The sequence below is a fragment of the Colletotrichum gloeosporioides genome (genome assembly GCF_011800055.1).
Source record: "Colletotrichum gloeosporioides strain Lc1 chromosome Unknown consensus_27, whole genome shotgun sequence".
Lineage (NCBI taxonomy): Eukaryota > Fungi > Ascomycota > Sordariomycetes > Glomerellales > Glomerellaceae > Colletotrichum > Colletotrichum gloeosporioides.
In genome coordinates this window covers 1,090,697-1,104,446 of record NW_025544672.1, presented here as the reverse complement: position 1 = coordinate 1,104,446, position 13,750 = coordinate 1,090,697, and the positions used below count along the sequence as shown (strand labels likewise).

General features: G+C 51.6%; 6 protein-coding genes across 6 annotated transcripts; 2 read left to right on the top strand and 4 right to left on the bottom strand.

Annotated features, from left to right (window-relative positions):
- Positions 1 to 451: 451 nt before the first annotated feature.
- Positions 452 to 3,077, bottom strand: GCG54_00007700 (uncharacterized protein; the record flags this gene model as incomplete). Its single annotated transcript, XM_045407678.1, has 6 exons — positions 452 to 544; positions 604 to 735; positions 790 to 1,107; positions 1,184 to 1,589; positions 1,643 to 2,884; positions 2,944 to 3,077. 6 exons carry the CDS (start codon positions 3,075 to 3,077, stop codon positions 452 to 454), a joined length of 2,325 nt encoding a protein of 774 aa, XP_045267123.1.
- A 403-nt stretch (positions 3,078 to 3,480) lies between these two features.
- Positions 3,481 to 4,761, top strand: GCG54_00007699 (putative glucarate dehydratase; the record flags this gene model as incomplete). Its single annotated transcript, XM_045407677.1, has 1 exon — positions 3,481 to 4,761. The coding sequence occupies one exon, from the start codon at positions 3,481 to 3,483 to the stop codon at positions 4,759 to 4,761; it is 1,281 nt and encodes a 426-aa protein (XP_045267122.1).
- A 990-nt stretch (positions 4,762 to 5,751) lies between these two features.
- On the top strand, positions 5,752 to 7,400 carry GCG54_00007698 (High-affinity glucose transporter; the record flags this gene model as incomplete). Its single annotated transcript, XM_045407676.1, has 3 exons — positions 5,752 to 5,828; positions 5,902 to 6,443; positions 6,499 to 7,400. 3 exons carry the CDS (start codon positions 5,752 to 5,754, stop codon positions 7,398 to 7,400), a joined length of 1,521 nt encoding a protein of 506 aa, XP_045267121.1.
- A 173-nt stretch (positions 7,401 to 7,573) lies between these two features.
- GCG54_00007697 (2-heptyl-3-hydroxy-4(1H)-quinolone synthase) lies at positions 7,574 to 8,962 on the bottom strand (the record flags this gene model as incomplete). The annotated part of the gene is made up of 3 exons (XM_045407675.1): positions 7,574 to 8,344; positions 8,403 to 8,655; positions 8,709 to 8,962. 3 exons carry the CDS (start codon positions 8,960 to 8,962, stop codon positions 7,574 to 7,576), a joined length of 1,278 nt encoding a protein of 425 aa, XP_045267120.1.
- A 613-nt stretch (positions 8,963 to 9,575) lies between these two features.
- Positions 9,576 to 10,793, bottom strand: GCG54_00007696 (uncharacterized protein; the record flags this gene model as incomplete). The annotated part of the gene is made up of 4 exons (XM_045407674.1): positions 9,576 to 9,614; positions 9,675 to 9,803; positions 9,832 to 10,046; positions 10,115 to 10,793. 4 exons carry the CDS (start codon positions 10,791 to 10,793, stop codon positions 9,576 to 9,578), a joined length of 1,062 nt encoding a protein of 353 aa, XP_045267119.1.
- Positions 10,794 to 11,554: 761 nt separating this feature from the next.
- On the bottom strand, positions 11,555 to 13,397 carry GCG54_00007695 (Non-reducing end alpha-L-arabinofuranosidase BoGH43A; the record flags this gene model as incomplete). Its single annotated transcript, XM_045407673.1, has 3 exons — positions 11,555 to 12,499; positions 12,552 to 13,042; positions 13,112 to 13,397. The coding sequence occupies 3 exons, from the start codon at positions 13,395 to 13,397 to the stop codon at positions 11,555 to 11,557; spliced, it is 1,722 nt and encodes a 573-aa protein (XP_045267118.1).
- Positions 13,398 to 13,750: the final 353 nt, after the last annotated feature.

Below are 13,750 nucleotides of genomic sequence, written 5' to 3'. Positions count from 1 at the left end.
CAACAGATTTCAGGTCCCGCTCTGCCGGACAGGCGACCAACGGGAAGTTTGCATTTGAGCGACTGAAACCTTCGGTCAGCACGTTCTGCAGCGGAATGATGTCATTTGGTCCCTTCGCCATTGGCGGCTCTTTATCCCTACAAGGTGTTGAAAAAAGCCCGCGTCCACATTCCGCCATGGCCGCCGGGAGCCCGAGGTCTTTTACGTACTGGGTTCAACGCAGGACAGAATTCCGGCATGACGTAGTGCGCAGACATATTTCAGCGAAGTGGGTAATTAAACTGGACTCTCGCTTGACTCGCGTCTTTTTCTCTCTCTGCAGACTCGGTGGTTGGCCCGAGTACGGTCCGATTGTGGAGACGCCAACCCGGCGGTTTTCGCGGCTTTGAAAATTCGGCACGGTAGTCGCGGATGCCGGCTGAGGGGGAGGAGTGAATCGAGATAGACCGATTCAGGTGTTGAAGTCTGGGGTGTTGATGTTTCCCCAGGCCTCATTCGCCTCACCCAAGACAAAAGCGTCCAAACTTCCGATGCCGCCCGTGACCTAACGCGTCGGCCATGTAAGTAAGCTGACCATCTCAGAAGAACCTGACAACTTCTTACCAAAGAGTCAAATTGACCCCAATCGCTGATGTGGAAGAGTCCGGTGTCCAAAGCGTCAACTGAAGCTACAGTACCGGCACGTCCATTGACTGGTTGATCCTCGGCGAGGTTATCTGACTTCTCTTCGAGATTCTGAGATGTTGCGACGTTTGACCTATTATTCAAGTTGTCGAATCGGCTACTCACTCTTGAGTTGTAAGTCTCAGTCGCTGTTGGAAGATTTCTTGCTGCCATCATTTCGCTTGGAGCAAATTCTCCCCCAGCCTGGATGGGTGAAGTGGAAGCCAGGTAGTTGTTGTTCCGGAGAACTTCCAGGCGCAGCTCTTGTAAAACAACCCCATAACGTTGCGTCAAAGTCCCCTTTACTGAGTTTCTTTCATACAGTGAATGGCATTTTGAAGCCTGCTGAAAGCAAAGAGCATACTTCTCCGGGGCCTCTGCTCGTTGTTGGATCGCGTAGACATAGAGAATTACCACAGCACTGAAGCCGTAGTACGGGATGAACTATGGCAGGATTCGCTTCAGTAACTAATATTTGAAGTCACAAGAATCTCAGGGAGCATCATGGAAATTAACTCACAAACAAGGTGCTGTAGAACTCCCCAGCAGCGTCAATAGTATCAATGTGGTCAGCAATATTCATCGCTGCATCGATACAGCTTTTGATGTTCTGTTGAGTCTGTTGTTGTCTCGCCGACCAAAGGCCTTCATCATTCGAGTCCGCGGCAGAGAATGACTTCAACAGAAACGGTCGATGGACGAGAATTTGGGCATGCCAGTACGCAAGCCTGAGAACATCACGTTGACGCAGAACCAACTTGACAAAAATGGCGGAGCTGCCGCCGGCATCCAAAAGGTAGGATATGTGATCTCGCCATTCTGATAACTCTTTGCTGAACTTGTCGGCCAATACAAAATGCTCTTCGGTAGATGGAGTATGGATTCCATAAAACGCCCGGAGAATCCGTGCAAGGATTCGAGATAACCTGAGTAGCACATTAGCTTGCGGTCAACTTGGCGATAAATCGAGTCGTCATACCTTATTTGGGCCACACTGCCCGAAGTCACGGACGGACCGCAGACAACCGGCTTAGGTGTCAAGCCAAAACGAAGTTGTTCGTCGTCAATGCATAGGGGCAATTCCTGGTCGATGTCCTCATCATGAAACGTCATGGGCCGACCCAAAGCGGCGCTTAGATACGTGTTGAGATTATACGCACACCAAAACGTTCTTTTCCGGCACTCTAAGTCAATGTGATTGGCGCGATCTGTTGACTTGGCGTCCAGTCGGGACTTCCTATGTATCCCAAGAGCCATGGCGAGATGGGCCGTAATACCAAACAGAGTCCAACAGTGATTCAATCGAGACTGAGCTAAGAGGTAGAAGCACTGGGCTAAGCGTGCCTGCACATGTGCCAGGCTTATCTCGCCCTTCTCCATCGACAACTGGTGCTCTGCAACGGCAAAGAACCGAGCACTGACTTCAGTTGACTCGGCCGTCGAATCCTTACTGTCAACAGACAAGCGACTTCGGTAATTGTTGGAGTGAGCAAAGACCATGAAGAGGATTGCCGTTCGACTCCGAGCAGACTCTTTGTAGAGCATGGCACCATGAGTGTCGTAGAGTTCTTCCAGCCATGATTCCACAGAAGGACGATGTAAAAAGCGGTGCGTGGTTGCGGCAAAGTCGAAGTATCTCTTGACCATCGACTCTGCTATGGTCTTTGGTGGCAAGATCGCGAAGGAGGAGTCATGTCCAGGTAACGGTCGATCGCCAAAGTTGAATACTGAGGAGTTGAAGTATCCGGGAGATTGAACTTGCAGCTTTCTCTGGATTCTTAACAGAAAAGAGACCCCAGACGCCGGACCCACGTAGTGGCCCTGTTCATCCGTTTGAGAAGGTTCGGGAGAGTTGCGAGCGGAAGTCTGACGTTGATGCAGCTCATGAGGCTGAGCGCTCAGGGCATCATGATGCCCAGCAGCTCGACGCTCAGAAGGAGACAAATCAAGTGCCGACCCTGAAAGCGCATTTGGAAGTGGATGAAACTGCACCTGAGTTCCGTCAGAGATTGATTCTCGGTGATTGCTGCCATCACTTCCGTTCCTCTGGTCCGAGGTCGACGGAGAGCGGCCGAGGTCTCGTGAATATTCAGAGCCAGCGGTCCCGTTGTCGACTGCTGGCAGAAGTTGGCCGCGTCGATATGTCGCCGTAAACTGACAGTCAAGCTGAAGATGAGCACAAAAGACGCAAGGCCAAGTACCCGAACACCGCGTCTTGCGCCTGAACCAAGCGGCGTTAGCCTACTCCGGCAGCCAACGTTACTCCCCCGGGATACTCACGACTTGCAGCGATCGCATGCTCTGTTGACCCGCGGCCGAATGGGATCCTCTTTCAGCCGTTTGGACGCTTGGCCATCTTCCGGCGCATCGGATACTCGACGGACGCGGGGGAATGGTGTCGTTGTCTCATCCATCGTTTCCTCGGATGTCGAGCATCGTCAACTTGACATTTCCTCGGACCAACTTGTGAGCTAGACAAATGACCTGGTGTTAGTTGCGGGGGCCGAGGAGGACCGGGGTCCGTTCCGCGGATGCGCTTATCCGTTTCGAGTACTGAACTTCCCCAGGAATGCGGAGGAGCCGATCCTTGTCCACCTCCTCTTATCCGCAAAAGCGGCGGATATTCAGGACCCCACCCCGGCTTTCGATCTGCTGATCTTCTGGAGAAGTTCCGCGACAACGGCCATTCAATGAGTCCCATCTTCGGGTGTTAAAAAGATGCGAAAGGTCTGGTGGTAAGCTCCAATTTTGAGAGACGCAAGTTCCTACCAGCCCACCTGAGCACAGCGTTGCAGACCAGCAAAGCTTAGAATCAGCATGTCTCCTCGCGGCATTATCCGAGATGTCATCATCACCCCGGTGGCATTTCATGACATGCCATTGCTTAACAGCGTTGGCGTGCATGAACCATTTGCCCTGCGCAGCATCATTGAGATAGTCACGAATGACCAAGTTTACGGGCTGGGTGAGTCCTACGGCGACTCAACGCACCTTGGTCGCTTGCAGGCGGCTGCAGATCAGATCAAGGCCAAGAATCTCACAATCTACGACACGAATGCCATCTACCAAATATGCGTCGACTCACTAAAAGGCGACACCACCACTGGCGGCGACGGCATGGCAGGCATGGTGACAACCGCCTCCGTTGCCGACAAGGTCTTTTCCCCATTTGAGGTCGCTTGCCTCGACATCCAGGGCAAGTTTTCAGGTGTGCCTGTCAGCGAACTGCTGGGCGGCCGAGTCAGAGACAATGTCCAGTACTCTGCGTACCTGTTCTACAAATGGGCGGGGCATCCTGGAGACGCAGACGATGAGTACGGCGCCGCGCTAGACCCGGAAGGCCTCGTGCGGCAGGCGAAGAAAATCATTGACGAATTCGGATTCAAGGCCATCAAACTCAAGGGCGGTGTATACCCGCCTGCCCAGGAGGTCGAGGCAGTCAAGGCCCTGCATGCAGCGTTCCCCGGGGTGCCCCTGAGGTTGGACCCGAATGCCGCCTGGACTGTTGAAACCTCCAAGTGGGTTGCCAAAGAGCTCGACGGCATCGTTGAGTACTTGGAAGACCCTGCCCCCGAGATCGAGGGTATGGCTGCTGTAGCCAAAGAGGCCTCGATGCCGCTGGCCACCAACATGGCCGTTGTGGCGTTTTCACATCTCCCACCTTCTATCCTCCAAAACGCGGTACAGGTCATTCTCTCAGATCACCACTTCTGGGGCGGCCTGCGCAAGTCCCAGACCCTGGCGGCAATCTGTGCGACCTGGGGCATGCGTCTCTCGATGCACTCCAACAGCCACTTGGGTATCTCGCTTGCGGCGATGACCCATCTGGCCTCGGCCACGCCCAACCTCGACTACGCCTGTGATACACACTGGCCCTGGAAGCCGCGCGATGAGGATGTTGTGATTGACGGCGCGTTGACTTGGTCCGATGGTGGTGTTAATGTGCCAACAGCGCCTGGTCTGGGGATCGAGCTTGATAGGGAGAGGCTGGCTAAGCTTCATCAGCAGTATCTCGACTGCGGTTTGCGGAAGCGAGATGATACTACATATATGCAGAAGTTCCAGCCGGATTTCTCCGCGAAGATACCCAAGTGGTAGCACAGGATGAGGTCATGTAACTAGCTGTTTATATTCAGAATGTTCTCAACGTGAGTGATTCTCCATAATGAAATGAAGAGTCATACTTGAATTATGCTATCCTTCTGTTGACGGACGTTGAGATCTGAAAATACTGAGTGTTGGAAAGTAGACCCCTTAATGATCTCTGTGTATGACAAGCTGGTGTCCATACTTATGACTCCTCCTCCGAAACAGTTGTTCATCTGCTCCCGATACGACGTCAAGATCTCTACATGTGACACGCTGTATGGCGTACAATCAATGATCCCATGAATCTGGCTATGCAAGCACTGTTTCTCACAGCCTTTCATATGATAGCTTATCCGCATCTATATCTCCGGACTACTCGTGGGGCGTCTGCCAACCGGGATTTACGCGGCAGTGTACACCACTTCCTCGTACCGACATGAGTCTGGGTTCGCTGCTGGGGTTCATGCGTCTCCATGTATCATCAGGAGCTACAAGCTTCGGAGGCTCTAATCCACGATCTCCTCGGATGAACTAAACCTGAAAGGAATCTCCTGGCTGACCACAAACCTGGCCGTCAGACGATTCTCCTCAATATGGATCCGCTGGGCCCCGAAGCTCATACCACTCAGGGCCCTCAACCCATGCAAGAAGCCACCCACGGGGTTTCGGCAAGTTGATTTCACGGGGGAATCTTGGAGCGAATGCGGGGGTGGAGTTCATCCTTCTTTTGTGCGGGGAAGTGGACATCAGGATGAGCCACGTCCAACCCGACTTGCACGGAGACATTGCCGAAGGGCCCAACGGTTTCGCAAGTTGATACGCTGGAATGTTGGGAGCTATAAGTTTTAGTAAATGCACCCTGATCTTGAGTTAGATTCTATGAAGGCTTGAAGTATTCCAGTCAGGGTTGGCATCCTCACTGCTCTCAACATCGTCTCTTATTCTTGAATGTCCTTCAGTGGAACATAAAGCATCACGCCTTAGACTCACACTTACACAATGACGAAACGTACAGCGGGCCATCGCGGCAACTCGACTAGATCGATCCTGATAGGTCTAGCTATCAGTCTCGCAGGGTTCGTAGAATTATCTGCAACTTGACGTCGACATAATATTGAACCAAATTACTGACTCGACATGACATCGCAGCTTCGTGTACGGCATCGATACCGGTATCATCGCATCGACCATTGCCCAAAAGACATTTAAGCTGTACATGTATGGATCCTCGCTGGACAATGCTTCTGTAAGGGCTGGCATCGTATCCGGATACTATGCCGGATACGCCTTTGGCAGTGGTGGCTCAGCCTACACCATGGACAGGATCTCTCGCCGGTGGACCCTTCTCCTGGGGGCAACTGCCAGCGTCATCGGGGCCATTCTTCAGACTGCCGCTGTGAACCCAGCCATGATGATCGTCGGCCGTGCCTTTTCTGGTTTCTCGACCGGCATGGTCTACCCCACAGCTCCCGTTTATTTGGCTGAGCTCAGTCTCCCCGAGAACCGCGGATTCCTCGTGGGCTTGAAAGGCCTGATGAATACTTTGGGCTTCTTTGCTGCAGGATGGGTTGGGTACGCCGGGTCATTCGCTGTCGGCGACCTTCAATGGCGCGTGCCACTGGCTACCCAGATTCCACCAGCCCTTTGCCTTGCCGTCATGACCATTTTCCTCCCTTACTCCCCGCGATGGTGTACGTATTCTTCGATGTAAATCCGGAATATTTCGACTAATTATGCATCTCACAGTGGCCTCCAAAGAGCGATATGACGAAGCCAAACAAGTCATGTATACCCTTCACAAGCACCGCGGCTCTGAGGTCATCGAAAGAGAGTTCGCCGAAATGTGCAGTCAAATCCAGCTGGAGTCCGAAAAGAAGAAGAACGCCATGACCAACTTCCTGAACCTATTCACCCGCAAATACATCCGTCGCACTCTCCTTGCCTGCCTCACAGTCAACATGATGAAGCTCTCCGGTTCCAACATCATCCAGAACTACCAGTCCATTATGTACAACTCTCTCGGCTACGAAGGACAGACTGTGCTCCTCATTGGAGCTCTGTACGGTTTCATGGCCGTTGTTGGCCAGATCATCAACGTCTTCTTCGTCGCCGATCACTGGACCCGGCGCGTCACGGTTATCTCTGGCAGCTACTGTCTGGTCGTACTGCTCGCAGTATTGACGGCGCTCTCGGAGCGGTTCCCAGAGGGCTCGAACCCGGCAGGCTCTCGGGCTGGAGTTGCATTCATCTTTCTCTTCGCCTTTGCCTACTCCTTCTTCTTCAACAGCGTCAACTGGGTACTGGTTGCAGAGATCTTCCCTCTTGATCTCCGTGGCGTTGGTGTCGGTTTCTCTGTCTTCACGCAGTCGATCACGGCGATTTGGCTTTCATACGCAGCATCCATCGCGTTCGACGAGATCTCGTGGAAGTTTTACTTTGTCTTCATTGCCTGTAACCTCTTCGCGGGGACCATTTACTTTTTCTTCCTGCCAGAGACTCGATTCCTGTCTCTTGAGGAGGTTGCAGCCAAGTTCGGAGACGAGATTGTGACAGCCCCCTCGAAGGACGTAGAGTTCGATGAGAAGAATGTCACATCGACTGAGAAGGTGGAGGTATCATCGGACCATGTCGAGAGCTCGCGACGATGATGGAAGATGAAGTCGCTTGACGCAATTGGGGAAGAATTTTCCTTGTACAGTCCCTTTTGGTAACATTTATTGTATGATTATCACCTTAATTCTCAAAGTTCCATTCAATACCGCTCCTCCATATATTCACGTGCGGGACCATAAACCGTGCTGTTTCGGGCACGGCTTCGCCATCAGAGCAGCGCTGGCGGCTGGACAGACTGTTCTTGGCCCCCGAAAAACTTCTCCACTGCCTTGTCTACCTCGTAATGGTACATCCAAGTAGCTTTCTTCTCGCTGGCCCTTCTAACTCTTTCCTCGATTTCATCATCAGCAGGAAGTTGTTCGGCCAATAGCTTCGAGTTGACTGTCGCAAAATTGTCTAGAACCCCGTATAGATCTCGATAATGCGGCGACCTAATCTGGTCATATAGCTTCAGAGCTACCGCCAGACCTTCTCCGTTTGTGCGCGCAAAATCCAAGCTTCGAGTAAGAGCCCACACATCCTCCAGAGCGAAGCCCGCTCCTGCGCCAAAAGCTCCGGACAGCGGATGGGACGCATCTCCGATAAGGGCGATGGCGTCGTGCGAAATCACGGTTTCGAGTCGCGCACCCGAGAACAGCGCAAACTCTTCCGTCTTTCCCTGTGCTGCGAGCTGAATGACCTTGCGAACTGGCTCGCAGAACTCATCATACTCGGAGGCGATGCTTGAGAAGTCAAAAGGTCGACCCCAGCTGACGTGCTCCTGGCCCTCAGTAGGTCGGCGGATGCGAGCAGTTACTTCAAAATCGTCTCCACCCAGGGGGCAGGTGAAGACGTATTTGCCGCCAACATTCTGCCAGAAAACGGGTGATCTCGGAATACCCTCGATGTTGAGGGCGGCAGATTTAGAGATGATGGTTCGGTAAGCGGATTGTCCGTTATACTTGATCTTATGGTCGGGAAATGCAAACGAGCGCACAAACTTTTTTGCCATTAGCAGACTGGTGGAGGATGATACTTTGCTGGATAGTTGAACTTACAGATCTGATGCCATCTGCGCCGACAAGCAAATCCACTTCATCGGTGAAGCCATCGGCGAAATCAATCCGAATTTTCCCATTTTGCAATTTCTCGATATTGGTCAACTTCTTTGACACCCTGATCCGAGACTTGTCGACCTCTTGGAGGAGTGCTGCTTGAAGTTTGGCCCGGACCAGCCTGCAGCTACGTTGTTGCAGAGGCACGTCTGCTGAGTGACTGCTCTGCTCCAAAAGTTTGCCTGTTCTTCCGTTCCTGGTGACGGTCAGCTAATAGTTACGCGGCGCATCACCTTTCGGGCTTGGTACCTTGTTTGTCCGCTGATTCCATCCTCAGCCCTAAAGAAGTCGTTTGGGTCTACATTCTTGGCAGCCCCGATCAACGACAGCAATCGCCAAGTATGGCGCTGTAGACTGATACCACCACCAGTCTCACTTATCTCAGGCTTCTTCTCGTAAAGAGTCCAATCAACGTAATTGAGTTTTCCAAACTCGATTGCAGCGCCTAAGCCGCCTGGTCCACCGCCAATAATGGCGACCTTGAGAGGAGGAATGCTTCCCATGATAATGATGGTTCACGATGAGCAGGAATTTGAGACCACAGCCGTGATGGAAATGATTAAATTAGTCGCTTAGAGGTTTACGACAACAATCATCAAGTTCATCCACCATGTGATGAAATCGAAAGCGGCTTGCGCGGCATTTTATGCTCTCATATCGCAGGCCAATGAGTGCTGCTTATCAGGCCATTTGACAGTATTGCGCAATATTCGGAGCTTATTGTCAATTCGGCCGACGCCGATAAAGGACCTCCCCCCCACGAAAATGAGATGTTTTGGAACCACCAGCATCAGTGGGTCATTGAATGTTAAAAGATTGTAATTTGCTGACATATCAACGGTTGGAACCTGACAAACTTAAGAAAGCCTCTTCGCTTGTAGTCTGGGGGTGTGAGGAAAGAGCGTGACATGCTAGGTGAAGTATTTCTTGTCGCTGAACCTGACATAACCTCCATCAATGTCGCAAGAAATTCTGAATAGCAACCAAAGCCTTCAAAGAACAGAAAATCTCAATGAATGTACGAAGAGAAAGGCGAAGTAATCGATAAGATGGTTGCAAGTTTACAGAGCAAAATAATACAGGGCATTCCTTGCATGTTCATCATGGTCTTGCAGCCTAGAGCCCATCGTCAATACGATAGTATTCGTTCCATCGCTGGACAATGTTGGTTAGTATGACAAGCGAAACTAGCAACTTGGTGGATGATTGTCTCACCTTATCCCACGGCCGAGACCAGTCCACAAAGCGTAGATCGGTTCCAAGTCTGATCCTACCTTTTGGATCATAGTTGATAGTCGATGCATGAATCTCAAGAGAAAAAACGTCAATCAGTTGGTGCATGGACTGCGGCAGATAGGGCGGAGGTGCATACCATATGAGGTGTATGAAAGACAACGTCGCCGGCCTCGTACTCTGTAACAAGCCATTTTTTGCCATACTTGCGACCGAAGTCTGCAGCACCGTTGCACAACCACCCAGTGCTCATCATGTTTGCATTATATGCGTGCCGTACCTCTTCATCGTTCATCCCTGCAGCCTTTGCCTTTCGTTCGAAGTCTTGTTCTATCTCGGCACCAAGTGCCTCCCCTAGAGATTTATAGTGTTACTTGAAGTCGTACTGAAGCTTCGCCGTGATGATGAAGAAGGCAACATACCATCTTCGAGATAGATCAGACCACCACCCTCCAGGCTGACATCACCAATGGGCACCCACGCTGTCACTGCAGTAGGCTCACCGTAGCGCATAAATGACTGATCATAGTGTACGCCGATAGCCTTGTTTCCAGGAGTGTTGTTCCTCAGCAAGGTTCTTTTAACAGGAAGGGTGTTATCGCCCCAACCCGTAAAATGAGCAACGAAGGCCTTGAGGTCAGGATGGTTGCAGAACCCAGGGACCCCGCCATCAGTTGAGCCACAGTACCACTCGTCGGTGTGGGCTTTTAGTGCAGCATTCATGAACATCCCGCGTTTGTCCTGACTCCCAGGGGCAGTGGCCGTGGTCCGCTTGGCTCCAGCACCGATCCCAGGGTAGTTCGAGGGGTTCCCTTTCGGATCGAAGATGCCTTCCTTGGGTGTCGTGCCTGGCTTCAAGATACCGCTTGGAGATAGCGATGCAAAGTATGATTCTCGGGCGGCCAGGACGTCTTGTCGAGGCAGGAGACCCTTGACAAGGAGGTAGCCTCTGGTATGGTATCGATCGCGAAGGACTTCGACGGGTTCATCGGGAAAGGAGGGCTCGAGGATTCCGACTTCAGCAGGGGCGAGGAGGTCATCATTGACAAAGAGGAACTTGCCGTCGATAGATGGCGGGACAGAAGGGGGTTGCAGAGACATAATGATCAGGCTTTGATGGAATCGATGGATCCGAAGAGACTAATGATGAAATGATTCAAATGGTTTGCAGCAGCTGCCGGAGCAACGCGAGAGATAGATGCGTTTCATGTTGGAATGGTGGGGGAATGGTCCTGGAGAAACTGTTCAACCCGCTATCTTCTGGTCAGCGGGTAGGTCAGCTGTTTTCAGGGTTGAGAACTTTGGACTTGTCTGTGTTATCAACAGTATTGAAGAGCCAAGTACTTCGGTACAGAGAGGCGAGAGAAGCCCCCGATTCCTCGCATTTCTCTAACTTTTGATTCGGCCATTCAATGCTGGACTAACCGTTTCTGGTGGATTGCTCCATTCCTTCCTGTCAGCTGCGAATCAGATCCCCACATCGTCTCCGTTAGCTGCGACTTGTGCAGGGGTCGAGTGGGTAATTGTCCCCGACCAGGCGTCCAGCTACGTTGTGGTGAACGAGGAACGAGCTCGTTTGAACAAGCCAGAGCTGATATCACAGTCTTTTTTGAACGAATGAAATCTGCGATGGAATTAAATCCCAAGCCAGTCTCATCTCAGCCTAGCGTGCCGGAGTAACGCTGGGGCACTGTCGTCACACGAAGTCGGTCTTCTCTTCAACATGACAAAGCGAATTGCCCAGTCGTACACGCTGATGGTGACATCTACCTTAAGATATTGCAGTATCTCGGTATAACGTGCCTAGGAAACTCAGATGTTATGTTGTGCTGTTTCCACGCCTAACAACTAAACACCCAACGCTAAGGTCTGAGGTCACCGGCAGTGTAGTACTGGCCCTTTCCTGTATACATCCACTCTGTCACGTAGATGTCACCTCCTGAAGGGCATTCTAGTCCCGTTCCAGCTCCATTGCAGGTTGCATAGACGCCAAGAAGAGTCCCTGTGAATGGGCCACTTTGACCGCTGACCAGCTTCGCTGACATGGTAGCCATCATGATCTTGTTTTCGGGCTCTGCAGCTGAGCATGCGGCGAAGGTATAGTGCGTTGCATTTGGCGTAGAAATCTCGAATTGAATAAGATTTTCATCCCATGTTTCGGGAATCTTCTCGAGGCGTTCTTCAGGGGCATCGTTTCCTGTAGCCCTGAAACGCAACAGGCGATCAGTGCCTTCGGCGCCGTCGGCCTTGGGTTGTGCCACGATGGCGACATCGGCGTGATTATACTGCGTAAGGAACAGAGTGATTCCTGCCTCTATATCAGATTCAGAGAGGGATACATTCAGCGTCACGTTGAAGTTGAACAAAGAATCTGTTTGTGGTCGGCCGATAAAGGAGAGTCCAGATCGGCCATCGAGCTCGGCGTTGTCGCCCGTGAGGTTTCCTCGGCTAGGCACTATATGCATGCCTTTCGAGTCAACAATCTCAAATGCCCCTTGCAGTGGGACCCTCCAATGAATCAGGTTTCGCGGTATCTCGTTCAATGTCGTGAAGTGATATATGTCGGGATCAGAGTTGAACGGGCCTTCGCCAGGGAGGTCGCGGCTAGATGGGGGCATCTGCCAGCCCGACATCTTGCCTCTGACTGGCTCCAAAATTGGCCATTCACCCTGCTCCCAAGTCACTGGAAACAGGACCGTTTCTCGTCCCATGGGATAGATGGACCACTCTGGCCCTGAACGCGTGGACAACGCGACACCCCACCAATTATCATTGGTGTCTTGAAACAGGTCTGCGTGGCCAACGGTCTTATGTTTCTCAGTCAGGCAAAGATTCGCGAAGGTTCCCACTTCCACATACCTGGAAGTACTCATCTGTACCCTTGTTCGAGAGCACTGGATTGTTGGGGCATGGTGTATATGGACCAGTAAGATTAGCAGATCTCGCCATCACTTGATAGTGACCAGTCTCGGTCCCCCCTTCAGCCATTGACAAGTAGTAGAATCCGTCTTTGCGGTAGATATGCGGACCTTCTGGCCATACACCTCCGGTTCCCGACCAAAGGAAAGTGTTGTTCAAGACTGTGCCACTTTCAAGGTCGACATCAAGAAGCACAGTGCCTTGGCCTCCACCTGGGATGTATAGCTTGCCGTCGTCGTCCCAGAAAAGATCTAGATCTCCGGCCGGCGTCGAAAATGTGATGGGATTCTCCCAGGCCGCGTTGTCGTACAGATCATTTGTCTTGAAGATTGTCCCCAACATCACGTCAGGCAAGCCAAGGTATTCACATATGACCCAAAACTGTCCATCGCGGTGCCTGATAGTAGCCGCATAGAACCCTTCTTGTTGGCCTTGAAATACGCCAATGTCAATATACCTGATTGAGAAACAATGTAGCGACATATCACAGCGAGACATACCTTTTGTCTGTTGACTTGTACCGGGCATTTGCGCTTCTCGGTTCCACGCGTGGCTGATTAGCTTCCAGTTCGTCAAGTCCTTCGATGCGTAGATTGGAAGGCCCGGGAAAGTGATGAAGCTGGAAGTAATGCAGTAGAATATTCCATCGACCTGCACACAGGAGGGATCAGAATGCCAACCAGGCAAGACAGGGTTGTAGAACGTCGAGTTTTCTGCTTGTGCGGAGGAGATCCCATTGCAAACGAGCCAACCTGTGAGCAGGTACTTGAGAACAGGGAGAATCATGATGGAAAGCCGGTCGAACTCAACGTAGTTTCTAGGATCTTATACAGTCAGTTCCTGCTGCTGCATAGGGGCCGTATCATGCTTTAAGTACTTTAATATTGACATATGCCTTCTTGGACGGTCAGGACTCCCTACGTCGTGATCATCATCCACATCCTGGTGTTGTATGGGAAGCTTCTGCCGTTTGATTCCGGCTAAAATGAAAACTTCAGGCGGAAATATATCCCGCGAGAAACAACATTCTCAACAAATGTTGGGAATGGCATTCACTCCTGGCGTCGGTATTGAGAAGAGAAAGGTGCATTGGCGGCAAGTAATTACAAAAGGTGACCGGTGGTTGGCGCTGTGCCGCA